The following is an 18440-nucleotide window of genomic DNA, read 5'->3' as shown; positions in this document are numbered from 1 at the left end:
GAGACAGGGTTTCTCCATGTTGGTCAGGCTGGTCTCGAACTCCTGACCTCAAGTGATCCGCCTGCCTCGGCCTCCAAAAGTGCTGGGATTACAGGCGTGAGCCACCGCACCCAGCCTAATTTTTGTATTTGTATCGGCGGCGGGAGAAGGGGGGGTTTCTCCATGTTGGCCAAGCTGGTCTCGAACTCCTGACCTCAAGTGATCCGCCCGCCTCAGGCTCCCAAAGTGCTGGGATTACAGGCGTGGGCCACCGCACCCGGCCATTGCAAGCTGCTTTTATTATTTTATTTTTATTTTTATTTTTTGAGACGGAGTCTTACTCTGTCGCCTGGGCTAGAGTGCAGTGGCACGATCTTGGCTCACTGCAACCTCTGCCTCCTGGGTTCAAGCGATTCTCCCGCCTCAGCCTCCCAAGTAGCTGGGATTACAGGCGCGCGCCACCATGCCGGGCTAATTTTGTGTTTTTAGTAGAGATGGGGTTCCGCCATGTTGGCCAGGCTGGTCTCGGACTCCTGACTAAAGGTGATCTGCCCTCCTCAGCTTCCCAAAGTGCTGGGATTACAGGAGTGAGCCACCGCGCCCAGCCTCCAAGCTTCTTATGCAGCCTTCCTTCTCCACTTTATTTTCAGCTGAATCTTTGTTGCCTCAGCCTTGTGACCTACGTGCGCACGAGGGAGCCATCCAAAGCAGTTACAGGATCTCTTCCAGCTCGAGTCCTGCCAACGCCGCTTTCTGGGGCTGCCAGCTCCCAGCTGTTCCCCGCCTGGGGCGCTGGCTTCCTCAGAGCGCACCACTGCCTCCTCCCTCCCAAGCCCGCAGACTCGCCAGTTACTAAGGAGTAAACTACCCTAGGGAGTTCCTGTTTGGTAGGTCTGGCTGGAAGTGAGGCGTTTAATCTGAGCTTTTAAAGTCAAAATCTAAAATACAATAAACACCCAGAAATCCAAGTCTTTAGACCTGGAACACAAGCGTGTCTTTCAGTTTTGAAGTTCACTGTAGGTTCCTGTATAAAACTAGTCCTGTAGAAGAAAGAAGAGCCTCCCCAACATCCTGTGTGCACAGCAAGTGTGGAAAACTGAAATAGTGATCTGAGGTGTCTCGAAAATAAACCTCGGAAAGCACATTGCCTACGGTGACACATTCTCGGCCCCGGGGCGGGCGAGCCCCCGGGTCGCAGCGCGCAGCTGCCAGAACCAGTCGCGCCCGCCCCGCCTCCCGCTCGCGTCTCCCGCAAGGTGGAGGCGGCGCAGCGGTCGCGGACCTGTTGGCGGCGGCCGGGCGGGAGGCTGTGGGCCGCGGCGGTCTCCCGGGGTTGACGGGAGGATGCAGAAGCCACACGCGGAGGCCAGACGGGACTAAGGGGGCAGGAGCGGCGACTGGGGCGCTGCGGCGGGGCTCTAGACCGCGGGAGGCCGGTGCTAGCGCTGGCGCGTGGTGGGCCCCGGGGGCCGCCGGAGTCCTGAGAGCTACGCGGAACCCACGGCGCCAGGCCTGAGCGGTGGGAGGGCTCTGCGGGGCCTCGTGTTCAGGTCTCCCACCACAAGGGTGGAGCAGCGTTGGATACTTGTTCCTTGGGGACCGAAGGCTCCGGTGGCACCGGGCTATTTCTCAGAGGACAATTAGTAACGTGTCGCCATGAGGAGCCGGAGTAACTCCGGGGTCCGGCTGGACGGCTACGCTCGACTGGTGCAACAGACCATCCTGTGCCATCAGGTAAGTGCAGGGGTGTCGCTCGTAATCACCGAGCGAGGATGTAGCGTGTCATAGCTTGGACGGAGACCTTGGATGAACTCCGTGCGTGCGTGTGTGTGTGTGTGTGTGTGTGTGACGGAGACCTTGCATGAACTCCGCGTGTGTGTGTGTATCTGTATCGTCTGTAGCAGGTTCTCCCGCCCCGTTAATTATATATTTTTTGTGCTCCTTTCTGCTGGTTTTTCATTGCTAGTTCGCTAGTTCATTCTAACCAGAAAGTTAAAACTTTCTTTTAATAATACTCATTATAAATGTACTTAACAGTACCTTTAATTGTGCCTTTAATAATACCCACATTTCATACTCGAAAGGCTTCAGCCGCCGCTTACCCCTTGTTCAAGATAGTATTTGCAAAGGGCACAAAGTTTCAGTTATAAGATGAGTAAGTTCTGGGGATCTGATGTACAGCAGCATGGCGACTGTAGTTAATCATACTGTGCTGTATACTTGAAATTTGCTAAGAGAGTAGATCTTAAGTATTCTCACCACACCAAAAAAAAGGTAACTGTGAGGTGATAGATGTGTTAATAAACGTCATTTTGGTAATTTCCCAATGAATACATAAATCATCATGTTGTACTCCCTAAATATACACAATTTTTAATGTGTCAAATATAGCTCAGTAAAGCTTGGGAAGGTGGGAAGATAGCATTTGCCTGCGATAGGTCAGAAGAAGAGGAGGTTATAAAACTCAAGAGTGGAGAAGTAGAAGAAAGACCAAAGTCCCTAAAAAACCCATTTGGAAGATTCTGTTTCCTAATGTTAACACCTATGGTTACATTCCTGCCCTCTTTTTCTTGACCTTGCAGAATCCAGTGACTGGCTTGCTTCCAGCCAGCTATGATCAGAAAGATGCTTGGGTCCGAGATAATGTGTACAGCATCTTGGCTGTGTGGGGTTTGGGCCTGGCCTATCGGAAGAATGCAGACCGGGATGAGGATAAGGCAAAGGCCTATGAATTGGAGCAGGTACTCAAAATAAAAATACAAAGAGATCTGGAGCTGTGTGTGATTGGGGGTTGGGGGCAGAGTGGGGACTGAAGGAAGTGAAACCCACCAAAAGCTAAGAGAACTGTATTTTGCCTTTCCCTCTTTCATCATCTTTCTGAAATTATATTCCAAAAGCTTTCCTGTATTGTACTGAAGTGGTATTCTTGCAGTGGAAACTTGAAACTTGCTGATTTGAGGGAGAGGGAACAGTCTGTTCTGTTACAGTGGAAAATCCTATCCTGGGATCTTTCCTGAAATGCATGACTCTAAGTAAATGTATCTTGTAGTCTCCACTGTATTTATTCTCATTGAGAAAATGTTTGGGAGCATGTATCTACTATTTTATTTCATTTTTAAAAATTGTGGTATTTGTATGAGGGTAAATGACATAAATCAGCCAACCTTCTGGACTAGACACAGTAAAGACTTTATTTGTTGAGTTTTATAGCTGTGACCACTGTTTCAGAGCCTGTTGCTTCCTCCCTCCCCCAACTCCTGGGCAAAATGAGGTCTGAGTCAGCAGATGCCTTTAAGCCAACTTTTAAGGCACTTCCCCTCAGTAAACAAGCATCCTTTATAGAACTGTTGAGACACAAAGGGAGCTGCATCCTCTTCAATGACCAAGAAAATAATATTAAGAAAACAATATTCTGGGCTCTGGTGGGAGTTGAAGTACTCTGTTGTCAGTTATAAGACGGATGTGCATTCATTTCCATCAGTGGGAAAAATTCTCTCTATACCAGCAATTTTCTCCAGTGGTCTCTCCAAGACTTAGACAATCTGCGCTCCAGTCTTCATCTATAAATCAGAATATTGATATTTGGTTATTTTACGAGTATCAATATAATGTGGGGTTGCACCGTGTTGTCCTTAGCGACAGCAGGCATTTGTTGTTCATTCAAGCCATTATTGAGAGATACATAGGTCCACCAAAAAAAAAATTGTTCAAGTTTTTGCTCTACACCAGGTAGTACAAGATCATTATTTTTATGACTTTTTTTGTTGTTGTTGAGATGGAGTCTCACTCTGTCCCCAGGCTGGAGTGCAGTGGCACGATCTCGGCTCACTGCAACCTCCACCTCCTGTGTTCAAGCGATTCTCCTGCCTCAGCCTCCCGAGTAGCTGGGACTACATGCGCGTGCCACTACGCCTGGCTAATTTTTTGTATTTTTAGTAGAGATGGGGTTTCACCATGTTAGCCAGGATGGTCTCAATCTCCTGACCTTGTGATCTGCCCACCTCGGCCTCCCAAAGTACTAGGATTACAGGCATGAGCCACTGCGCCCAGCCTTTTATGACTTTTATAAAAATAATACCATTGTAGAAATTTGGAAAATATAGAGGAGTGTTTAAAAAAATTCACCTGTAATCCTGCCCACTCCCCTCCCCCAAATCCTACATCCTGCGCCATGTTTTCTAGTTTGAGCTCAGTGTTTTGTTTGTTGCTATTTTTACTAGAAATTAATATCAGTAGAATTGGAATTTCATGTCTGGTACAATTTGACCAATTTTTTCAATTCTATTAGAAGAAATCTGTTATCTCCCTGTAATGTTAACACTTTTTCTTATTTGGCCCAGTAATAAAGAATTTAACAGAGGAAGGGGGAATAGTAGGGAAACATTCAGTTGCCCATTCTAAAATTTTAATGTTCCATTAAATAATTTTTCACATAGCCAAAAAAATACCTTTCATGCTACCTTAATAGTAATTAGGAATGTTTCAAAACATAGCAATGGGATACATCTTTTGAAAAGATTTTGTGGGAATTTTTAAATTTATATGAACTTTCATTATTAATTGCAACAGGTTTTTATTATTAGGTCTCAATTTTTTTCTCAAACCTGATTCAGTGTTAATCAAGGACCAGAAAATCATATCTGTAAAAGGCCAGAACTATTTTTGTCATTAGGGTTGTAGGTCACATGTGGTCTCTATCCAACTACTCAGCTCTGTGATTGTGGTGCAAGTGCAGCCAGAGACAATGCAGTCATCCCTCAGTATATGTGCGGGATGGATTCCAGTACAGGCTGCTTATAACCAAATCACTGCATACTCAAATTCTGCAGTCAGCTCTGTGGAACCCATCTATAAGAAAAGTCAGCCTTCCATATACATGGGTTTCTCATCCCTGAATCCTGTATTTTTGATCTGCGTCTGGTTGGAAAAAAGCCACATATAAGTGGACCTGCACAATTCAAACTTATGTTGTTCAGGGGTCCCCTGTATATAAAGAATGAGTATAGTTATGTTTGAATAAAACTTAATTCATAAAAATAGCAATGGGCCAGATTTGTCCCTGATCTAGATGAGTGGTTCCCAACTCTGACTATACTTTGGGAAGCTTTTTTTTTTTTTTTTTTTTTGAGACTAAGTCTTGCTCTATTGCCCAGGTTGGAGTGCCGTGGTACGATCTTGGCTCACTGCAATCTCTGTCTCCCAGGTTCAAGCGATTCTCCTGCCTCAGCCTCACAGTAGCTGGGATCACAGGCGTGCGCCACCACACCCGGCTAATTTTTTTGTATTTTTAGTAGAGATGGGGTTTCACCATGTTGGCCAGGTTGGTCTGGAACTCCTGATCTCAAATGATTTCACCCACCTCGGCCTCCCAAAGTGCTGGGATTACAGGTGTGAGCCACCATACCCAGCCAGGAATCTTTTAAGAAATACCCTTACTACACCACAGCTTAGAACAATTTAAATATGAATCTCTGGAAGTGGAGCTCAGTAGCATCAATATTTTTTAAAAAACTACCTGGGTGATTCTAATGTATAGCCAGTGTGAAGAATGACTAGTTATGGCAAAATATGAACATAGATTAAATCCAATAAATTCATAGATTAAATTCCCACCTACTGCAACTTTCTATTACTGTGTGGGTTTTCCCAAAACATTGATTGTTAATTATTTCTACCCTTCCTTCTGATTCTTACCTTGGTTTCTTTCTGAGAAATAATGTCAGAGAATTGAAGAGAATTCTGGATGAAAAGAGGACAAGGGTTTAGGCAACTACTGCATCCTAGATTGAGAGTAGAATTATGCACATGTATGTTTTTACAAATGTCTTTCTCTAAGGTATATAGATACAGTCTCATACCCATAGAAATATAGGCACACAAATAGGGATATCTCTTTGCATTCATGGTACCATGAAATTTCAGCTTCATCTCTGGGCCTCACTCCAGTTCTGTGTGCTAAGTTTTGTTCTTTTTGTGTAGTCGTTCATTTTTTCTCATGACTTTATTACCTTTATGAGAATGACTTTCGAGTCTTCATCTCTGACCTCACTTCAATTTTAAACCTAGGTTTTCATTTGTCACCTCATCAGTTTCATCTGCATATACTGTGGCTCCTCAAACTCAATGTGTCTGAAACCCCACCTTTCCAACTAAAGACAAACTACAAAACAATGGCAACTCATCAACAATCTCTTTTTCTGTTACTACTGTCTCCATTCTACCAACCATCCAGGCAATATTACTTGGAGTATTTCCCATAGTATGTTCTGTGGAATACTAAGCCAACTAAGTTTGGGACTATGTTAAAGAGCAGGTGTCTTTATTCCATAATTTCTCAGAGCCTTTGATGTACTAATGTGCATTTTTTGTCTAAGATGGGAGTGAATTTTATAGCCTTTCCAGAATCTCTTGGACTAGCACTCTATAAAACGGTGCTTGAAGTGTGCTACTTAACCTTAGAATGATTTTTGACTTCTCCCTCTTACCTTTTGATGCATGCACACCAAAGTCTGTTGATTCATATAATTTCTCTTGAAACTATCCCCTCTTTTCCCTTCTGCCTCAACCTCAGTCTAAGCCCTTATTTCCTAACACTTCTGTGAAAACCACACTTAAATTATGTTATTTCCATCCTCGACAATCTTAATGTGGCCTTCATTTCTCCACAAGTAAAGTCGACACATTTTGGATTGATAGACAAGGCCCTCTATGGGTTGGTCCTAGCTTATTTTTTTTCAATATTATATCACGCTGGTGCCCTCCATTATACCCCCATTTCCAGCCAGGCTGATGTCTTTATTAATCCTCTAATCCCTTAATAAAAATACCTAACATTTGTATAAATACTTCCCATTGTACAACACACTTCCCCATAATTACCAGTATTTTATTCTCACAATACCCTGTGAATCAAGTATTATTATCCTCAATTTCCAAGTGAAGGGATTGAGGCCCAGAGATGAAGCTGGAATTTGATGGTACCATGAATGCAACCTGGGTCTTACGACTTCGGAATCAGTATTCCTTGAATTTTTGCCTCCGTTGTAGCCATAGACATTGCCACCTGCAAAAATTTTTATGGGCTTCTTCTTCTACATGCCTGTTCCCTTTCAATCTAAACTAATATCCTTTGAAAGCCTACCACCAATCCCACTTTTTCTGTGGTCCCTGTCCTTCCTCACAGACCACTCACTTGTACAGTGATCACTTCTTTCTCAGGACTCCTTTCTTGGAACTTCTAGATCGCTTATCATCTGTGTCATTCAACATCTTCATTTTTTTAAATTTAAAAGACTGTGTAATCATCATGTGCCAGGCCCTATAATAGATGTTAAAAAGAAAATGGGACAAAATGTTTATATGTAACCCTCAGCTTTTTTTTATGGAAAATTTCAAACTTATAGGAAAGTTGCAAGAATAGTAAAATAAACATATTTGCATATACTCTATCTAAATTCGCTAGTTGTTAACACTTTGTCATATTTGCATACCCACCCCTCCACACACACACACACACACACACACATGATTTTTTGATAAGCCATTTGAGAGTTACTTGCAGAAATAAGTTTGTTTTTTAATTCAACTTCCTTCGTCCATTGACTTAAAGGTCTTTTTCTGAACCTGGCCTCTGCCCCTTTTTCTCAGGGAGTTCATTGTCTGGTGGGGGAGACAGATATATAAGCAAGTAGTTACAGTACATTAAGATAGGTACTATAGGTACTGATTTATATATTTGAGATAACTACTAAGCTCTGTGGGAACACACAGAGGTGGGAATGTCTAAACTCTGGGACAAGGCGAGGAAGACTTCAGAGAGGAGTTGGGTTGTAAAGGATAATTAGGAAATGCTGGGTAGACTATGCTGTACTTAGTTTTTAAAACATATCTGTCCCATTTCCCTTTTCTTTATGTTCTACAAAACCTGATAGAGTTTCAATAAATATCTGATTGCACATATTCCTGGGGGTAGAAAGAAAGAGGTACACAGATATGGTTGTGTAGTTATATAGTCTTATAAAGTCAGTTCACAGATATATATTGATTTATGTCCTCAAAAAGAATAGGCAAGAGGGAGAGTCACTTGGTATGGGGTAGAAGCCCTGGTGTATGAATGTACATGTATAATTAATGCCATCTAGCACACCTGGATCAGAAAACAGTTAGTTTGGGGAACACAAAGTACAGATACCTCCCATCATTCCTACCTCCCCATGCTTCCCACTAATTTTATCTTGCCTTGGAATTTAGAACTTGAGGATAGAAATGGCTGATAATGGCCACTAATTGAGATCCTCCACTGAGTCCTTGATTCCCCAGGTTTGCTGTTTAAAGAAAATTTAGATGGGAGTAGCGGGGCTGGATGGTAAAGGGAGTTGATGGATTTGCAAGAGAAAAGGTGACTAAGGCAGTAAAATAGTGAAGAAGCCAATGACATGAGCCCAGGATTCTTACAGAATAGTATAAATGCTGAGTTCTATATTGGTCGACTAGAGGCCCTTAATATGTTTTTTTAAAATGAGTTCCTTTAGGCCATTGATATAAAGACAAGACTATTCAAGCCCCTCCCTCTGCTTCCCATTCTAATTCATTGACTTTTAAAAAAGACAGAATATGGTAGAAACCTTTGAGTATGTGGTGACATGTATCAGAATTGAATAAAGTTTCCCTACAGAAGAGGTTGTATTAAATACTTTCCATAACAGGGTATATTAAAGAGATGGACTCTTTCATTATCATCAAAGTCATATAGATGTCTTCTTGTAGGGGTTACAATAAGTTTCCTTGCTTTATAATAAATGTTTCAGGCTTTAAAATGTGACAAGATCATGCACTGCCTATTCTTTCTCTCTTTTTAAAATTTCTTCTTTTGATCTGTAAGGGGAGGGGACCATTTATAGACAGAAATGACTTAAGAAAGGGGACTCTCCCACGGAAACCATTTTTATTCTTATTTTTCCCTCAATAAAAGGCTTCATAAAGAGTTGGAACTTAATAGGTACTTATCCTTATCATGACTATTGCTTGTAGTCCCATTTGAATATGTTTTGAAGAAATAACAGAATCATGTGGCTTCCAAGTAGATTAGTTTTCAGAGGTGTCCTGAAGTTACCTCTGAGCCAGCATACCCTGGAGTAACCTGGTTGGATTTCTTTTGGACTGTGAAACAGAAAGCTTTTTGGAGAAATAGAGAAGCTGTTCGGTGCTATGTTCTTCCAAAACACATTTCTACCCATGCCACGATTGATGGGCCCTTTAGTGTCATGTAGTATAGTTGGTGATCAGAATTTTGAGATGTTATGATTGGAAAACAAACTACTTTAAATTGTCAAGCCCCAATAAGAGGAATAGCGATGACCTGAAACTTAAGAATTTGTGACTTTCTTTCAAGGAAAACGGGTTGAGTCAAATGAACAGATCCCCTTTATACTTATTCGTAATTAAAATTCACTTTATTCTTTAGGGGACATGTCCAGATAAATATTTCTGTGGACTCTTGAAGATAAGTCTTGGCTAGTTTAGAAAAAATGAAAGCAATGTTGTAGTGAAGTCTTTCTAGGCCATAGGATGTATTTTAGAATATCCTCAGAGCCTTAGGATTTTTGAGCTGACTTGCCCCTTTCTCCAGGTGGAATGTCCTCTGATAGGATGGTTGGCTTATTTTTACATAAACCAGTTGAAGCTTGGATGATTTTTTTGGCTTGAAGGAATCATAAAGCGTAGCTTTTGATTCCACTTTTGGCTGTAATCTGCTCTTCTGTATACCAGTAAAGTAAATGTCATGTAAATAGGAACACAGGATAGGGTTACTTGTTCTCAAAAGGTCATGTACCATCTGCAGTTGCTGAGTAAGTGTTCCTGTATCTAGGGATGTTTATAACTGTCTTGCTTCCATTTATTTCTGCAGAGTGTAGTGAAGCTGATGAGAGGACTACTGCACTGCATGATCAGACAGGTATGGTATTGGTAACACCCTCTCTAATAAAAGCACATTGTAATAATATCTCTACCCCTTAGGGAATGTTTATAGCTTATATTTTCTTTCAGTTTCACAAATAGTACACACTAATTTTAGAAAATTTGGAAAATTGGAGAGGGATAATGTCACCCATAATCTCACAATGTAATTACCACTGGAATGTTTCTTTCCAGTCTTTTTTGACCCTCTACAAATGATTTTCAATGTGTTTCATCATTACTGTACATGCAATTGTGTATGTAGGGTAAAAAGATGATACAGGTCGAAAAACCCTCATTTGACCAGGCACTGGTGGCTCATCCCTGTAATCCCAGGCCAGGGCGGATGGATTGCTTGAGTCCAGAAGTTCGAGACCAGCCTGGGCAACATGGTGAAGTGTTGTCTCTATAAAAAATATAAAAATTAGCCGCGCATGATTGTGTGCTTCTGTAGTCCGAGTTACTTGGGGATAGCGGGGGTGAAGTGGGAGGATCACTTGAGCCTGGGAGGTCAAGGCTGCAGTGAGCCAAGATGGTGCCACTGCACTCCAGCCTGGGTGGCAGAGTGAAACCCAGTCTAAAAAACAAGTAAACAAAACACTCACACACGCACCCACACACACACACACACAAAACCCTCATTTGAAACCCTTGGGGCCATCAACTTTAGAATTTAAAGTTTTTCAGGTTTTAAAAAGGAAGTACAGTGCATACTCCTGCCAACCTTTAATTATATGGTGTATGGTATATATACACCATTTATTACCTTATGCCTTCTGCGGGTCTAGAACAGTACTCTATAATCAAAAACATTAATATCTCTGTAGGGAAACATGCAATTTCATACTAAGTGGAATAAATAAAGACTTAATTTGAATCTAGTGTTGCCAACAAATGAATTTTAATGCAAAACTTAGGGGAAAAACCTTTTCAAAGTGTTTTAGATTTTAAGATTGGAGATAAGAAACCTTGAATTTGCATCTCCTTGCAGTAATTTGCATCTCCTTGCAGTAATTTGCATTTTCCTGACCTCCAGTGAAGTTGAGCATCCTTTTATGTGTAGATTGAAAATTTGCATTTCCTCATGGATGAATTGTCTGCCACGTCCTTTGCCTATCATCTAGGTTCTCTTTCTTGCCTGTTGAAAAGTTATTGTACATTATAGACATTAGTCCTTTGTCATATGCATTGTGAATTTTTTAGTAGTCTATCATTTATTTTTGAGGCTTGTTTGTGATATTTTTTGCATACAAAAGTGTTTTTACTTTAAAAAATTGTTTTATCCTAGGAGATCTTAAAGCATTTTGCCCACACTGAATCTTACCTGGCTTTTCTGAAGATCAAGATTATGTTTTATTAGAAGAAGAAATTGAGGCCCAGATTGCTAAAGTGACTGCCTACAGGCACAGAAGTCTATAGTAGAAGGAAATATATAGTAGATAGAAAGTAGTACATAGAAATATATGATAGATAGAAAGTCTTTGCTACTTTATTTTGTATTTTAGATATTTGCACTTTTGTTTTTTTTTTAGATAGGGGTCTCACTTTGTCGCTCAGGCTGGAGTGCAGTGATATGATCATAGCTCACTCACTGCAGCCTTGGCCTCTGGGCTCAAGTGATCCCCCCGCCTCAGCCTGCCGCATCACTGGGACTACAGGTGTACACTACCATGCCTTGCTAACTAAAAAAATTTTTTTATAGGGACAGAATCTCACTATGTTGCCCAGGCTGGTCTCAAACTCCTGGGCTCAAGTGATCCTCCCACCTTGGCCACCTAAAATGCCAGGATTATAGGCATGAGCCACCTTGCCTGGCCAATATTTGAACTTTCTACCTTACCAAATAGGTTTAAGGTCAGTAATTTCAGGAACCAAATTTAAGGTATAACGGTTACTGTCATACATCAGAGGCATTAATTATCAAATTTAAATTTCAGGAACTAAGTCTTTCAGTTGTCCTTTGCACAATATTTCCCTTCTAGCTTCTAGTTTCAGCTTTCTGTTTTGAACCCAGGAAATCTGAGATAGATCTCAGTTAATTTAGAAAGTTTATTTTGCCAAGTTTGGGGACGCACCCATGACACAGCCTCAGGAGGTCCTGAAGACATGTGCCCAGGGTGATTGGGGCACAACTTGGTTTTATACATTTTAGGGAGACATGAGACATCAATCAATATATGTAAGAAGCATAGTATATTAGTTCCATCCAGAAAGGGTGAGACAACTGAAAGCAAGGCCTCCCTCCACTATGGGCTTCCAGGTCACAGGTAGGTAAGAGACAGATGGTTGCATTCTCTTGAGTTTCTGATAAGTCTTTCCAAAGGAGGCAATCAGAATATGCATCTATCTCTGTGAGCAGAGGGATGACTTTGAATAGAATGGGAGGCGGATTTTCCCTGAGCAGTTCCCAGCTTATAGGGGCCCAAGTTATTTTCCTTTCACATCCCCCCACCTTTGGTTTTTCAAATCTTTTGGAGAAAGCATTTTACAAGAAAATGAATCTCTGATCTCAGGTTTCACCTGATCTCTCATGAGCAGGACAGTTTATTTCTAGATGGGTAGGTCCCAGAAGCTCATTTTTAGCAGGTTGTGAAGTCTCATATCCTGTGAAGAGAAAATGGGGGAGGTAAGGGAGAAAAAACAATAACAAACAAAAGAACAATCCTGGAAAAATCAGTATAGGCCCTATTACTCTGAAGTCCATACATTATTAGGCAGGTATGAAAGTGGCTTATGAATGTAAATAGGTTACTGTTGTTTTTTGAGACGAAGCCTCTTTCTGTCACCCAGGCTGGAGTGCAGTGGTGTGATCTCGGCTCACTGCAACCTCCGCCTCCCGGGTTCAAGTGATCCTCCTGCCTTAGCCTCCTGAGTAGCTGGGATTACAGATGTGTGCCACCACACTCGGCTAATTTTTGTATGTTTTTAGTAGATAAGGGGTTTCACCATGTTAGTCAGGCTGGTCTCAAACTCCTGACCTCAAGTGATCTGCCAGCCTCGGCCTCCCAAAGTGCTGGGATTACAGGCATAACCCACCGTGCTGGCCAATTGCTGTTATTTTTTTCTGAAGTTTGAGTTGTCTGGCTTCAGTTCCCAGGGTTTTAAGAAAGCACAGCTGAGTTTTCAGTGACTCCAAATTAGGAAAAATGAGGGAAAAAAAGGAAGGAAAAAAAGTTGAAAACATTATTTTGAAGACTTGTAGCCAAAAAAATTAGAATTCCATCCAAACTGTAGAAACTAATAAAAATTGAAACAAAAATTAGGCAAGACTAGAATCTAACAATGGGTGTCCTATCGTTTTGAAATATAATTTTTTCTCCAGTTTCCCCTTTTACTAAAGACAAATCATGGTAGGACTGGTTTGCTTATTATACTTGGCCTAATTATTTGTATACAGTGCAGCAAGAATAATTATTTTTTACATAGGCTTTTAAATGGGCTTTGATGGAATTTTGTTCCATAGGAGGAATCTCAGATAAGATTTTTTTTCTTGAGATGGAGTCTTGCTCTGTCACCCAGGCTAGAGTGCAGTGGCACGATCTCAGCTCACTGCAACCTCCACCTCCTGGGTTCAAGTGATTCTCCTGCCTCAGCCTCCCGAGGAGCTGAGATTACAGGCGCCCACCACCGCACCCGGCTAATTTTTGTATTTTTAGTAGAGACGGTGTTTCACCATGTTGGCCAGGCTGGTCTCGAACTCCTGACCTCATGATCCACCTGCCTCAGCCTCCCAAAATGCTGTGGTTATAGGCATGAGCCACCACGCCAAGCCATTAGATAAGACTTCTTGAAAGCCGAGCCCAGCCATGAATTTATGCCATCAAATATCTATGAGTTGTTTGAATTTCTCCTCCTCTTGAGGTTCCAAGATAAACCTGAGGCTTCTGTGCCTGTCGGAAAGTGACATTCTTTACTTACCAAGGGTCAGAAACCCTATACGTGGCCTGTGTACATGAAATATGAGGCCAGTTTTTCCAAGGGCTTTACTGGCTTCACAAGTTAAGTTTGATTCTTTAAAGGAAAGCACACCATTCCAGTCAAAGCCTTGGTAAAATTACCAGTTTCTCCAACTGTGTCCTGTTACAAATGAAAACAGATTCTTATTGACTTATGCAAATAACTGTATTGCCATAAGTTAAGAATACTCATAAATAGTTTCCAAATTCTGGAGAAAATCAGGTAGAGAGAAACAAATATGCTCCAAATCTTGTTTATGGCAGTATACTAAATTGTTAAAAGCTGTCAATCTGAAAAACAAAACAAAGGATCAGCAAACATTTTAAGCAAAAAGTCAAAAAAATTAGTTCAGTCCATGCAGTTATTTCTTTTTTTTTTTTTGAGACGGAGTCACGTTGTCGCCCAGGCTGGAGTGCAGTGGCGCGATCTCGGCTCACTGCAAGCTCCGCCTCCCGGGTTCATGCCTTTCTCCTGCCTCAGCCTCCCGAGTAGCTGGGACTACAGGTTCCTGCCACCTCACCCGGCTAATTTTGTGTATTTTTAGTAGAGATGGGGTTTCACTGTGTTAGCCAGGATGGTCTCGATCTCCTGACCTTGTGATCCGCCCGCCTCCGCCTCCCAAAGTGCTGGGATTACAGGTGTGAGCCACCGCGCCTGGCCTACCATGCAGTTATTTCTTGTTCTGCTTGATACTCATGAACATTTTAGCTCTCCATGAGTCCTGGAAGTTTTTCCTCTATTCTGATGTCACAGTCTTCAAAAGTTATCAGAAACCTGCATTTAAGAGCACCTATTGGAATTTTATAGCTGATTATAAAACCATCTTCTAAAAAGGACCAAAACAAGACAACAATTGTCCATGGATGAAAAAAAAGTTTTAAGGCAGCCATAATCAAAAGGCACAATTGACAAAGAAATTTGTTACCTCTGTGGCACACAATAATTTTAACATAACAATTAGGAATATTACTGGTAATGTACACCAAGTTATATCAGAATTTCAGGAGTTTCTCATAATTTTGGAACACATACCAATAACATTTATACAAATACAGCCCAAAGAAAACCAAACAACATTTCATATTTGACAATGCTTCCTATATAATTTTTATACCAAATAAGCCAAATTATGACATTTTTGGACTTCAGGGAACCTAATGTCTTAAAGGATTAATTAGGTTAGAAAAAGACATAATTTATAATTTGATTTTGGAAAATTTGTCAAATATAAAAGTTTAAAATGCTTGATATTGCAAAATAGTATTACAGGTCATTGTTTAACCAAAGTGATAATTCAAGGACTTCAAAAAAAGTGAAAACCTTAATTCTTTGAGAGAAGAGACTTAATTTCCTAAACAAGAAGCCCTAATGAAAACAGCATGAAGCCAATTATATTTGTTTTTCAAAATTTTGTAAACAATCTATAAAGTTTAACCTTGATTATAAAATATAACTTCCACAAGGCTTTTATAACCTTTATTAAGGAGTTGGAGGAGTTGGTTAATGCTTTAAGAAAAACTTGTTAATCTGACACAGGGGTCCATATACTGGTTTTGCATCAGTGTGCCTTTGACACTAATGATTAATTTATAGAGAAACTGAACTTATTTTATCTTTAAAAATTGGCCTTTACAATCTATGCACTCTCTTCTTCCATGATAGTTCCTGGCTCGTGAGGAATCAAATAGCTTTAATTGTTTTTTGCCCTGTATTTCAGGAATGCACTTTATTTTGATTGGCATCTTCTATGGGGCCTGAAGATGAGGCTTTATTTATTTTATTTTTTATTTTTTATTTTTTTCGAGACGGAGTCTCGCTCTGTCGCCCAGGCTGGAGTGCAGTGGCGCAATCTCGGCTCACTGCAAGCTCCACCGAAGATGAGGCTTTAGTTGCTGTTAGTGTTTAAGATTTAGCAGGACTTGATGCCCTTTTTAGACCCAGGAGTTAAAGCCCTCTAACTCAATGTCACAAGGACTTTAAAAGCACATATAGGGAAGATACATGGATGTAATAACCTTAGTTTAAAAAAATTTTTTTTGTTAATCTCAGTTTTTTTCCTAAGCAAAACCAAAACTTAATAATAATATTTGGACTTTCTGGTTTGTCCTGAACATCCCTCTTTTTTTTTTTTTTTTTTTTTTTTTTTTTGAGATGGAGTCTTGCTCTGTGGCCAGGCTAGAGCGCAGTGGCGCGATCTCGGCTCACTGCAACCTCCACCTCCTGGGTTCAAGCAATTCTCCTGCCTCAGCCTCCTGAGTAGCTGGGACTACAGGTGCACGCCACCACACCCAGCTAATTTTTTTTTGTATTTTTAGTAGAGACAAAGTTTCACCATGTTGACTAAGATGGTCTCGATCTCTTGACCCCCTGATCCACCTGCCTCGACCTCCCAAAGTGCTGGGATTATAGGCATGAGCCACTGTGCCTGGCCTCTTTATTCTTATAACTTTCTTTACATCTCCTTTTGTTTCCTGATTGTTTTTACCTTGTTTTATACATAACCTTTAAATAAGCTTTGAATTAGACAAAACTTGTTCATCTTTTATTTTTTAGCAAGAATGTTTTTTTACAATATATATTTATTGGAAAATACCCAAATACATATCTATTATTTAATATAACTTTATATCCTAAATTATGACCAGTTTTTCTGCAAGTACTTATCCTATTACATTTACATAATTATTTTATTTTAATTGTTTTACCCTGATTATTTATGAAAACTGTGATAGTCATGATTTAAAGTTATGAAACTGCCATTGAAAATTATGACTGAGACAGTGAAAAAAGATTTGACCTAACTGACTCCATCTTGCTCTTAGCCCCAAGCCGTCCTTGTTCACTCCTGGGCATAGGCCAAACTAACTTTGGGAGGAATTTAGCTTATAGATTAGCTTTGAAACAAAGAGAATAACAGTCCTTTCTCAAAACAAACCTTATTGTCTGTGCATACTGCCTAAAGCCACAGGATTCAAAGTTACGGTAATATTACTAAATTCAAGATGCAGCTATTTTCATTAAGCCCATATCAATGTCTTATTCACTAAAAATTACACAAGCAAAGAATCATTCTGTTTTGGGCTGGGCTTATAGTTTGTAACCCCTATGCCAAATTTTGACACCTTATAGTATTTGGCAGGGATAAGTATGAAATTGCTTGATTAATAAATGCAAAACAAAAGAATGTATACTGGCAAATCTTAAGACATTTCTAATATTACTTTACCAAATAATTTTAAAACTAGCTTATTTATTAAAGATGTTACTTAAAGGCCGGGCGCGGTGGCTCACGCTTGTAATCCCAGCACTTTGGGAGGCCGAGGCGGGTGGATCACAAGGTCAGGAGATCGAGACCACGGTGAAACCCCGTCTCTACTAAAAATACAAAAAAAAATTAGCCGGGCGTGGTGGCGGGCGCCTGTAGTCCCAGCTACTCGGAGAGGCTGAGGCAGGAGAATGGCGTGAACCCAGGAGGCGGAGCTTGCAGTGAGCCGAGACTGCGCCACTGCACTCCAGCCTGGGCGACAGAGCGAGACTCCGTCTCAAAAAAAAAAAAAAAAAAAAAAAAAAGATGTTACTTAAGTTACATAAGCTTGAAAAAGCATTTGACTATTCTTTTTTAGTATCTGATTTAAGTGCTTTTATTTTTCTTTAAGCCAATTAATTAGATCTCATATATATTTAGTAGTGAAACACTGTGTACACAACACATAAATACATATAAGGACACATTAGGCATGCCAATGGATTTATAAAGACCCCCTCTTTTTTTTTCTTAGATTTTCATATTCTTGATAACCTGTTTCACAACCCTACACAGCTGTCAGCTAAACAGCCTTAAATTTGCACATTAAAGGAAACAGTTCAGGTGAAATCAAATAGCAAAATTTATATCATAATGTACAGAGAGAAAGGTCTGGTGGTGCAGAACTAGAGGGAGATGCTTTTACAGTGCACTTAAAAAAAATTTTTTTTTTTGAGACAGAGTCTCGCTCTGTCACCCAGGCTGGAGTGCAGTGGCGCAGTCTCCGCTCACTGCAACCTTCACCTCCCAGGTTCACACCATTCTCCTGCCTCAGCCTCCTGGGTAGCTGGGACTACAGACACCCGCCACCACGCCTAGCTAATTTTTCGTATTTTTAGTAGAGACAGGGTTTTACCGTGTTAGCCAGGATGATCTCGATCTCCTGACCTCGTGATCCACCAGCCTCGGTCTCCCAAAGTGCTGGGATTACAGGCGTGAGCCACCGCACCCGGCCAAAATTTTTTTAAACAACATTTCTTTTTCTTTTTCTTTTTTTTTGAGACGGAGTCTCACTCTCTCACCCAGGCTGGAGTGCAGTGGCGCGATCTCGGCTCGCTGCAAGCTTCGCCTCCCGGGTTCACACCATTCTCTTGCCTCAGCCTCTCCCAGTAGCTGGGACTACAGGCGCCCGCCACCACGCCCGGCTAATTTTTTTGTACTTTTAGTAGAGACGGGGTTTCACAGTGGTCTCGATCTCCTGACCTCGTGATCCGCCTGCCTCGGCCTCCCAAAGTGCTGGGAT

The 18440-nt window shown here is 41.1% G+C and overlaps 1 protein-coding gene across 3 annotated transcripts in view; it reads left to right on the top strand.

Annotated features, from left to right (window-relative positions):
• Window positions 1-1201: 1201 nt before the first annotated feature.
• The window catches only part of PHKA1 (phosphorylase kinase regulatory subunit alpha 1), a 139129-nt gene continuing 121890 nt past the window's right edge, over window positions 1202-18440 (top strand). For 2 of the 3 annotated variants that reach the window (XM_003280877.3, XM_003280875.3), the window contains exons 1-3: window positions 1336-1713; window positions 2562-2720; window positions 9887-9934. In XM_003280877.3, coding sequence (XP_003280925.2) covers window positions 1636-1713; window positions 2562-2720; window positions 9887-9934 — 285 coding nt within the window. In that variant the 5' untranslated portion in view covers window positions 1336-1635. Of the gene's footprint in view, window positions 1714-2561; window positions 2721-9886; window positions 9935-18440 lie in introns of all 3 variants that reach the window. The other variant, XM_003280876.3, reaches the window with a different exon arrangement.

Source organism: Nomascus leucogenys, chromosome X, assembly GCF_006542625.1.
Source record: "Nomascus leucogenys isolate Asia chromosome X, Asia_NLE_v1, whole genome shotgun sequence".
In the NCBI taxonomy this organism is placed as follows: Eukaryota; Metazoa; Chordata; class Mammalia; order Primates; family Hylobatidae; genus Nomascus; species Nomascus leucogenys.
Note: the sequence above shows the minus strand (reverse complement) of the source record. Positions and strands in the feature narration are given on the sequence as shown.